Source organism: Choloepus didactylus, chromosome 12 (assembly GCF_015220235.1).
Source record: "Choloepus didactylus isolate mChoDid1 chromosome 12, mChoDid1.pri, whole genome shotgun sequence".
Classification (NCBI taxonomy): Eukaryota; Metazoa; Chordata; class Mammalia; order Pilosa; family Megalonychidae; genus Choloepus; species Choloepus didactylus.
The window spans coordinates 39,763,005-39,774,123 of record NC_051318.1 but is presented as its reverse complement, the minus strand read 5'-3'; the positions used below and the strand labels follow the sequence as shown (position 1 = coordinate 39,774,123).

The following is an 11,119-nucleotide window of genomic DNA, read 5'->3' as shown; positions in this document are numbered from 1 at the left end:
CTGGTTCAACCTCTCCAGAATAAAACGCCTAAAACTCTCCTGGTGTGTGAAAGGGGCAATGGGTGGTATGCACTTGGCAAGGGAGACTGTCTAAAGTTGCAACTGTTTCTTTTACAAGCTTTAAATCAAACTTCCTGCTTTCAGTCCCACTTATAACTCTCTTTCAGAGCAATCTGTGTACCTTTAGTTCCTGAGCATATTGCCGTTAAGCAGAATGCATTAGCCTGCCTCTGGGCTCCCCCGCTGCCATCTTTGGTTTTATTCGGTTTTCCAATTCATCAGTCTGCTTCAGCTTCCAAAATTTCCAATCTCTTTATTGGTTATAATTCATTTTAGTACCATCTTAAGGGAAGGTCCTAACCCACTGCTGCAGAAAGCAGGTCAGATAATAGAAAGACAGGACAGCAGAATCAAGGGAAGGCATTCTTAGGATAAAGAAAAATTATACATGTTTCCAAGCTAAGGTCAATTAGCCAATGGTAGTAAAAATGTCTTTAAAAAATGAACTCCTTAAGAGAGCAGAAGAAGAACCAAAGACACAGTGGAAGAATTAGTATCACATCATTTACTTTCCATAAATTGGTGGGAAGAAGGAAAAGGATAATAGAATCCACAGAGACAGGTTGAGAATGAGATGAAGTGGTTTTCTCTGGTGGGTGAAATCGTTGAAATAAGAAAATATGGAGATGGAGAGGAAGGGAAAGGTTTATTTCAAAGGCTAGAATAGCAACAGCAGTCTTCTAAGAGCTAATCTGACTGTACGTTAGTGATGGCTCAAGGACTGGGCATTAGGGAGAGGAGAGTTGAGAGCTGGAAGGCTACCCAGCTTCCAGTTTCCAGGGGGACCTCTGGGCAATGCTGTGTAGCCAGGATGTATGGGCAAATCTAGTGAAATAGCTCATTTTAGACAATAACCTCCATGCACTATAGAGGGCCCAGGATAAGATGGTGGGGACAGCACCATCATCCAGTAAAGCTAATATACAGAGCCATCCCATCAGCTTTCTTCTTCCTTCCCCTGGCATGACTAGCAGAGGTTCCTGATGAACATCCTCACCAAGGTCAAAGTAATGTCCTGGAAGAACCTGAAAGTCATGAACAATTCCTATGGTAGCATTTTTCCTTTCTGTTTAAATCATCTATTTCGGCTTTATTCTCTTACTGATTCTAAACACGGAGACTTACTTCCTGTAAATATAGTAACAGTTAAGCTGCATTTTCACAGAAAAATATGACCAAACTAGTCAGTGATTTTAAATTAGTTTATGAATTGTATCTACACATTTAATAGGGTTGTAAATATCCAGATTAGGCATTTTCTCAAATGTTTACACTTAGTGATAATTAAGCATGCATAGAATTCCAAAATAGCTTTAGCTGTTACAATGGAGTTCATATTTTTATAATAGTCGTAAAAAAGGAAGATATCTAAAGAGAGGGCCAATTAGTTTTTCCTGGAATATTTTCCTACAGAAATCAAAACAATGTTTTTTTTCTCTCCTATCCCTGGAAGTGTTGATAATTACTAATACAACTTGGTAATTCTTTTAAAATTCAGTTTTATTGAGATATAGTCACATACCATACAATCATCCACAGTATACAATCAATTGTTCATAGTACCATCATATATTTGTGCATTCATCACCACAATCAATTTTTGAATATTTTCATTACTCCAAAAGAAATAAAAATAAGAATAAAAATACAAGTTAAAAAAAAACACCCAAAATATCCCATCCTCCCATTATTTGTTTAATTTTTGTCCCCATTTTTCTACTCATCTGTCCATACTCTGGATAAATTGAGTGTGAGCCACAAGGTTTTCACAATCACACAGTCACACCATGTAAGCTATATAGTTATACAATTGTCTTCAAGAATCAAGGCCACTGGGTTGCAGTTCAATAGTTTCAGGTATTTCCTTCTAGCTCTTCCAATGCACTAAAAACAAAAAAGGGATGTCTATATAACGAATAAGAATAACCTCCAGAAAGACTTTTAACTCTATTTGAAATCTCTCAGCCACTGAAACTTTATTTTGTTTTACTTCTCTTCTCCCTTTTGGTCAAGAAGGCTTTCTCAATCCCATGATGCCAGGTCAGGCTCATCCCTGGGAGTCATGTCCCACATGGCCAGGGAGATTTACTCCCCTGGGAGTCATGTCCCATGTAGGGGGGAGGACAGTGAGTTTACCTGCTGAGTGGGTTTAGAGAGAGACAGGCCGCATCTGAGCAATAAAAGAGGTTCTCCAGGGGAGACTCTTAGGCACAGTTATAAGTAGACTTAGCCTCTCCTTTATAGTAACAGGCTTCGTAAGGGCAAGCCCTAAGATTGAGGGCTCAGCCTTCTAAATTGGTAGTCCCCAATTCTTGTGAGAATATCAACAACTTGGTAATTTTTACAAATCCAATAACAACTTTTAAAATAGTCTATAACCACAAAGACATAATACCCAAAATCACTTGCATATTTAATGTTAGCTATTTGCATTGACGTGTTGGATTGTTTCAAGTGTGCCTTACTGGTTTGCTTTAATCTACAAAACTGACAGAACTGAGTTTAATAATCTCAAAGAAAAGCTTGCAAAAAAAGTTTTGAAGGTACAGAATATAAAAAAAATGTATATTCAAAAAGATACAATAATGCCTTGAGTAGTCTAGGGGTTCAATACAAAGAAGCCCCAGAGTATGAAAGAGCATGAAAGCAGGAGTGGAAAGATTGGTTTTATCCCTACCTTTGCACCAACTTACTGAGAGATCTAGGGTAAGTCTGTGAACTTCAGTTTCACTTTTATATAATAAATTGATGGTACTAGTTGTCTGAGATGCACTATGTTCCATAGTTTGTAATTCCACGTTTGAATACATTACCGATATGCATACATCCCATTCTTATGTCTCTACTCAAGAGAGGAGCTCAGTAAAGGATGGTAAAGAACTCTTAGTAGCTGTGCCCTGGCTTTGGCACATAATTTCCTGAATATGCAATGTTTACTAGGAGTTCCATTGAGGGAGATATTCTGGGCTTCTTAGGAGTCACAGGTAGTACATCAGCAGCCTTTTAATTGAGTAAATGAACTATTTCAAGGGTTGTTTGAGTAACTGTTTTTCTTTGCTTGTTCAATGTCCCCACTTGCCTTGCATCTCACTGCTGAGCAGATGGCCTGCTGAAAGTTGTCTCCAGCCACCACATACAGTAACAGGTTACTAAATGTGTTCAGGGCAGCTAATGGTCTAGAAACGATGTATGCTTCATGAATCTGATTCTCTAGGGAGCAGCTAATTGAAAGCAGGCGAGATTCAATCCGAATGACCCTCAAGATATGGAAAGGTAAGAAACATACATAAAATACGAGGAGTAGCAGAATGGTTATCCTTCGAGCTTTTTGCTTCAGGCAGCTGTGAGTCTGAGGTCCTTGGGTTAAGGTGTAGATAATCATTGTATAGCAAAGTGTCACTATCACCAAGGGGAGGCAGAAAATGGTTGCAGTCAGAACCAGATTGTACCACTTGATGGTAGGGAGGTCATCAGAACTGGTGAGGTCAAGGCAGGCAGACCTGTTGGTCCTCGTGGTTGACGTGATGAGAAAGGTCATGGGAATGACAGCCACCAGTGAAATGATCCACACCACAGCACATGCGCCCACTGCCCATCTGGTCTTGTGAATGGAAAAGCAGCTCATGGGGTGAATGATCACAAAGTAGCGGAAGATGCTGAAACAAGTGAGGAAGAGGATGCTGCCGTACAAGTTGAAATGGAAACCAAAGCGGATAAACTTGCACATGAAATCCCCAAAGATCCAATTTTCACCACTGGCGTAATAGTGAATCAGGAAAGGGAGGCTCGTCAGATACAGCAGGTCTGTGCAAGCCAGGTTCAACATAATTATGGTGCTGCTTTTCCAAGGCCTCATTTTGAAAACATAAGTGGAAATCGCTACTGCATTCCCTGGAAAGCCCACCAGAAAGATGATGCTGTAAATAACAGGGAGGTAGTTTGTCTTGAGTGAGATTTTTTCGTCAGTGCAATTTCCAAAAGCAGCTGCATAATCAGGGAAATCAGAAGCATTTGCTAAATCATCTAGTGGCCCATTCATGGCTGTCTCCTTTCATCGTTCAAGAAAACAAGACACTTCAGTTTGGCAATATGTATCGACTGAAAAGTAATGCACAGATAAAGGAAAACAGAAAACATTAATGATATGGTAATGAAAACAATGATCTACTTTTAAATGAAAATTGCTCTAACATCGTAAATGTGCCACTTCTTTCTCTTTAATCTCAAAAGAGACCCCATGGAGAAGAGATTGAATTTCTAAGGAAATGACTGTGAGGTGAGTTACTAAAGACATCTAATAATATAAAAGTGAATTTACCATGAGAATTAAAATGAAGGATTGGAGAAAAATCACATGTATCTGTAGAGAATAATTTGGCAGGGTTGCTGTTTGAACAAGCCATGAGGTGTCACCAGTTAGAGACGTAAAAACAAAAATACCTACCATTAATTAAGTACTAGGCACTTCACCATCATGTTACCTCTGAACTTCACAAAAAATGCTGAAAAGTATTTCTTATTATCTCTGTGTTATGGATTGAAACGTGTTCCCCTCAAACACTTGTTCAAGTCCTAACTCCCAGCCCTGTGGGTGTGAACTGATTTGCAAACAAGATCTTTGAGCATGTTATTGGTTAAGAAAGAGGAGGCCAAACTGAATTAGGGTGGGCCTTTACCCAATGTAATCAGGGTCCTTATAAGCAGAGGACATTTGGATCCATCCAGTCAGGAGGAGACAGGAGAGGAGAGACTGAGTTTCAGATGGCCAGCCACCACCATTCAAACACTACAGACTTCAGAGAAAGTATGGCCCTACCAATACCTTTATTTTGGATGTCTAGCCTCAAAAACGATGAGAAAAAAGAATTCCTGTTGTTTACACTAACCAATGTGATATGTGTTACAGTGGCCCTGGCAAACTAAGATGCTCTGTTTTGTAGGAGAGACTACTCCTGAGAGAAGGTATGAAACTGGTCCCAAGTAATAAGTCTAGTGGCATAGCCGAAACCCATCGTTGTCTGATTTCAGAAGCCATTCTCATTCTACTTCACCTCACTGTTATGCCTCTTAGTCTGTATTTTGATGATTTTCACCAGGATTACCCTAAATAACCGAGGGAACAGGAAGTGTGAAGAAATGAAAAGACTGCAGAAATTTTTCAAGTGTAGATTTAATGTATTGCAACATAATCTGTGTGGTGGAGTTAATTTCAAGTATCAGCTCTTCCAATCCCTTTCAGTAGCTAGTATAATTTGTGTACAGCATGGCAGGGGGTGGGGTGGGGGTGGGCAACAGTGTAATGCAGCAGTTAAGGGCTTGGGCTCTGAAGCCAGACTGGCTGGCCTTGGTTCTCAGTTTGGCCATTTAGTAGTTTATGTCTCTAAGCAAATTGCTTAAACTCTAGGACTGGGGTTGGCAGGGGCAAGGGGAAGGGTGGGGTAGAGTTGGGGAGTAGAGGGTTGAGATTTTTAAGTTCTTTCTTCTTTCTTATCAATATTTTAAAAATTTCTGACAATGAACTGCTGCAATAAAAGTATGAAGATTGTTTAAAAGAAGAATTACTTATAATTAGCTCATTATTTGGATGTTGACAGCTATTGGTAAAACGCATCCACTTACACATTTATGGAGCACCCACTGTGCATTAATTAGGCCCTCTGCCAGATCCTAGAGATAGAAAATGAGAAACACACACAGATGTATAAGCCACTATCACAGTCAGCCAGGGGAGGCAGACATGGAAAAAAAGATTTTAGTAAAATATAACCTGTCTCATGGAGCTGCTGTTAATATTAAAAAAAAAAAAAAAAAAAGTAGCAAGTAAAATACTCAGCACACTACGGGGCACATAATAAGTGCTTCATAAATTTTAGGTAGTTGTTAATCCAGTAAGTCCTTTGATAGGTGAATGGTACATGGTGCTATTTGGATCACAAAGAAGGGAGGGAACTGCTCCCTGGAAAACAGGAGAAGGTATTAAAGGAAGGTCATTGAGAAGGGAACATACAAACCCATCCAAGCAAGAGGAAGGATTTTGCCAGTTGAGAAGGGACTGAAAGCATTCCTGGCAAAGGGCTAGAATGGGCTAAGGCCCTGAGATAGGAAAGGGTGCAGGAGGTCCGGGGGGGGTTGAGTAGCTCAACATGGTTGCATTGGAAGGTGACGCTAGAAAGAAAAAAGAGCTAGTAATGAAAATAACAGTGCAATCTGAGTAAAAAGCACTACTTGAATTGTCTTACATATATAAATTCATGTACTCTTCACTACAACCCTGTGAAGTAGTGCTATGACTGGCTCCATTTGGCAGATGAGGAAACTGAAGTACAGAGAAGGCAGCGACTTGCTTAAGGTTACATTCCTAGTTACTTGTGAATCAGGATACAGACTGGGGCATTCTGGCTGCAGAGCTGGGCTCTTGAGGGTGACACTACCCTGCCCCGCACTACGAGTAGGCAAGAGGGAAATCATAAGTGGTAACTAATGACACAGACGAGTTAGACTTCACCTCTACAAGTGCTCACTAAATCAAACATCCTAAGTGTGTGACCTGGCTAAAATGTAGATAATAATAGTCCCCACCTCACTGGGTTGAGAAAGGATTAAATGAGCTAATAGTTGTCAAGTGTTTGAAAGGATGCCAGGTACCTAGTGTGTGCTATGTAAGTGTCTTTAGTCATTATCACTATTATCTGGAACTAAGATCTACACTATCAAGCTGCTCAGACTAGTGCAGATGTATAGTTCAGGGGGGCCCAACTTAAATCTGAAATTAGGAGAGTCTTTCTGTTGACAGGCCTTGGTTAAAGTCTTCCAGATCTCACTAGAGAGCAGATCGAAACATATTAAACATTTATAACTTTGATTCTCTATGAATTGGGGAAAGAACAGCCCACAGATGAGGACTTGCCTCTCGACAAGTGTTAGTATTCTCATGGGGAGAATTGCTCCCTAGGACATGTATTACTGTAGATCAGAAGAGAAGGTTTCTCTCCTTGTCAAGTTAATTTACTCTAATTAGAAACATTACTCAAAACTTTCACTGAAACAGCCCTGGAGAAGATAGGGGTCAGATACAGCTGGCCAGAATGCTAAAAGGCCAGGAAACCACAGTGGGCATCTTTTTCCTTGCCAAAAGCCTCAAGCAGGCTCCTGTGTGACTAGCAGACAGTGAATCACTCAAAGAAAATGGTCACGTTCAAGGAGACCCTGAAGCGGCACTTACAGAGCCAGTTCTTAATAAGGTCAGAGGCTGTTAACTTGCTCATGTTTTTTCCTGGAGGAAAGGTGCAAAGATTGGTTTAGCGACACCCAAAAGAATTCTCCAGAATATTTCATTCCAATTTGGATGTGGCTTAAAATGGAAGTGAGAGAGACAGGAAAAAAGGAGAGGAATTCACTTCCAAGCTGCTTGTCTGTCAACTCCTTAAAGGCAGAAACACTAAGTCACATTATATCCCAGGGGACAATACCGTGAAAGCGCTCAGTAAATATTTGCTGACTATATAAGAAAACAATGATTAACGTCAGCATAATTTGTCTTCTGCTGAAGGCCTAGTGAAGCGGCAACTATTATTCCAAAAAAAAAGTTTTGTTCTTTTGATGACTTTGAAAGTCATGAGCAAATTACAGTTTCTGTCATTGACAAATAAACCCCTGGCCATGTGATGGGGCCATTTTAAACAAAAATAATATTAGGAAAATACAGGTGGTAGGTAGAAACAACCACCTTATTGCTTTGAAAACAGTTCAACTTGGGGTTTAATGAAAATTGACTAACCAATAGCAAGGGAGGAAGGGTTGTCTTAGAAATGTAACCCCTCTTCCCATAAACCTAATCAAAACTATGGCTTGAGTTTACAAAATATGTGTGAAGTTAAGAACAGCAGACGAAAACAAGTCTGGGTTATGAGCCAGGTGGGATAGGGCAGTTTCTTTCCTTACTACTCCCAGGACCTGTGCAATTTATACTACTTCCCAGAGTACTATATGGTCCACAAAGAATTCATTTAAATTCAAAAGATGTTAAAGAATAATGTGGCACAGCTCTGGGCATATTCTCTTCTTTTTCTAGAACAGTGCTTTTCAGACATGGGGAGGTTACAGAACCTCTAGAAAGAACAGACTCTTTATAAACTGGAAATAGTGATCTATTAAGCTTAATAGAACCAAATATATAAGTTGAACTATACCAGTTGCTACAGGAACAAATAAAAGCAAACACCAAAGTTTGGGAAAATTTTATGTAGAAAATGTATAATTCTAGTCTCTCTTTTTCTGTCTCTGAGGCTAACTGTAGGATACCAGTGTGTGGGAAACACACAGCTTAAAAACCACTATCCTAAGGCCAGCTTACTCAAACCTCCCCAATTGGATTCCAACATTCTGAAGGGTAAAGAAGGCAGAATCAGAAATGGTATCTATTGAAGAGGCAGCATATGCTACTTTACTTCCAGAGTATTCCTGTTCATTGGATAGAAACAAGTGTAGTGGGACTAATGATGGAATGTGATTTTCTAGGGTAAGTTAATTTTGCAGTAAACTCCTTATCCAACTACATCTCTCTCCCCCCAGGCCTTTTCTGATGCTCCTCCAATGCCGGGTTCCTAGTTCATTCTCTCCTCCTTTTCCCAGGCTGACATTAGACCAAGGAGGTACAAAAGTTGAAACACTGGGCCTCTTACCTTGCTCCCCAGCTGAGATGGGAGCTTCTGGTTGTCAAGGAGAAACTTGAATAGCCTTTTTATTCACAAGGACTCATCTTGTTTTCTAATCTACCTGCTTGTAGAATGATCTGATTTCATACTTGGAAAACGGACCAACTCTTATCCCAGGCAAATATGTGACGTGAGTGAATGTTGTCATCCCTGATACCTGATGGAATCCCTTCCCCCAACCCTTTAGGTGCCTTGGGACTCCACCCTGGATGCTTGACTTTAATTTAAGAGGCTGCAACTCAGTTACTCTGAATATTGTTAGAATCTGCCATGTTGATGGGGCTCAAAGCTGTGATTTTAGTTATTTGATCTTTCTGAGAATCAAATGAAATCTATGAAAAATTCACATGTGGCTACATGAAACTTTAATATACAATTGCAAGACAATCCCAAGCTAGTTCCTTAAATCTATAGTGACAAAACAAAAGAAGACAGGATCAAAAAAGACATTTCAGGGGGAAAAGAATTTGTCTGTTTGCTGATGGGGTTGGGAGGGTGGGAGAGGAGCCAGGATTGTTCCTGAACGTTGCTAGTATCAGAAAGTCCAGTATGTTGCAGTGTGAGCTTAGAATGTACGTAGGAGGGCGGTGATTAATCCATGTCAAGGATGAACTCCTTGTCCCAAAAGTCCCCCAAAGGACACCACACTTGGTAGTGAAAAAGATAGGAGGCCCATAGTCTGAAAACTCTTCAGGCCCCTTTGAGACAAGCCTTTCTCCATCCTAGGCTTGTATTATCCCCAGATGTGCACCCACTGCCAGGATCCGGGGGCTCCTGCTGTTCCCGAAAGAAGAAAGCTGGAGGGCCCTGCTCTGTCCGCTCACCTGTCCGGCCGCAGGGACGTGCCCGAAGGCTGTCCTTCCCCCGAGCCCCGTCGATCCCTCGTGGCCCTTCCCGGATCAGCGCAGGGTCCCTCCCACCTCCCATCCCGGCTCCCCATGGCCCGCTCGCCCCGGCTGCCGGGACCCCGCCGCTCACCCGGCAGCTCCGAGGCGCGGCGGTGGGAACGCGGCTGCGGGACGGGTCCGAGCAGAAGCCGGCGAAGAGCCGCGCGCCTCCCGGGAGAGCCGCTAAGCGCGCTCTTGCCCCTCCCACGCCTCGCGGGCGAAGGGAGCCGGTGCGAGCTGCTCTGTCCCCGCCCGGAGCAGACGGACAGCGCCCACCCTTGCCCATTTTCTAGGCAGAGAAACAGCAAGCAGCTTCCATTCCGGGCATCTCTGCACGTTCCCGGTTTGGCGTGATACTGACCCAAAGGAAGTATTTGCAGAGGTGCTAAAGCAGCCTGGCATTGGGGTTCTCGCCCCAGGAGGGTTGTGGGTCTGGAAATACCACAGTTCAGGACTCCGTATTTACCATGGAATGGAAGCAACTTAAAACGCGATCCGCGAAATTAGTGACCCCCTGTGAAGAGGTGTCTTTTCATTGTATTCAATTATAGTCAATTATAGTCTTGCCCTCCCCGTTTGAGCAAGGTGGCTTCAAAGTTTCTGACTTGTATGTGGACAGCGTTTGTCCGGAGCTCTAGACCCTCGTGCCGTCTGACTTGGGATCAGCATCTTCCCTTGACGCAAAACTCAATTACATCATCTAAGAAATTAGGGCTCTAAATCATTGACTCTTTAATTTCTCTTCCAGAGTTTTCTGTTTTGCTAATGGGGTTGCATGGAGAACGCCTTTCTGTGCTTTGCCGTGGATGGGCATCCAATGCTCTTTCTGCACTTTGATGTTGAGGGCATTAAAACAGCCTAGCGTGATTCAAAGTCTGGACCTGCCAACCAGCAGGAGCACAAAAGTTAAACCAGGTATCACAGGGTCCAGGTGAGAAGATACCTTCCTAGCTGATGATTGGGACAGCACTATATGAGGCATTTTTATTATTATGTGCATCAGTATTATTTATTGAGTGCCAGTCTCTCCAGGGAAATAATTCACATTAGAAGCAAAGTTATTCTCCATTTTTACTACTTTTAATCACTTCCTCAATTCATCATTTGGAACTGTTTGACCCTATTTTGTTTTGCTCCACACATTCATTTAACACAGTTGCTGTTTGATTACTCTATGTCAGGCACTGAGGAGATAAAGAAAAATAAGACCTGATCTCTGCCTTCCAGGAACTCATGTCCTAGAGAAAAGTAAGCAATGATTTGAAAAATATGATTAGGGTTTGATGCTGGTAAATAGGGTGCTATGAGGGTTCACAACCCAATTGTAAGATGAAGAGAGGTCAGAAGAGACTTTTTGGAGTAAAAGACATTTGAGCCTTTTCCCACAGTGAATGGGATTTCCAGGAAAAGAAAAAAAACGGCTTAAAGAGAAATTCTTTTGAAACAAGTATTAGGTCC

General features: G+C 41.7%; 1 protein-coding gene across 1 annotated transcript; it reads right to left on the bottom strand.

Annotated features, from left to right (window-relative positions):
* Positions 1–2,867: 2,867 nt before the first annotated feature.
* On the bottom strand, positions 2,868–9,725 carry OXGR1 (oxoglutarate receptor 1). Its single transcript, XM_037800529.1, has 2 exons — positions 9,599–9,725; positions 2,868–4,158 (listed from the first exon to the last, which is right to left on the bottom strand). Exon 2 carries the CDS (start codon positions 4,097–4,099, stop codon positions 3,086–3,088), a length of 1,014 nt encoding a protein of 337 aa, XP_037656457.1. The 5' UTR covers positions 4,100–4,158; positions 9,599–9,725; the 3' UTR covers positions 2,868–3,085.
* Positions 9,726–11,119: the final 1,394 nt, after the last annotated feature.

Excerpts from the sequence above, each read along its gene's own strand:
- OXGR1 (XM_037800529.1), bottom strand. The coding sequence starts at position 4,099 with ATGAATGGGCCACTAGATGATTTAGCAAATGCTTCTGATTTCCCTGAT.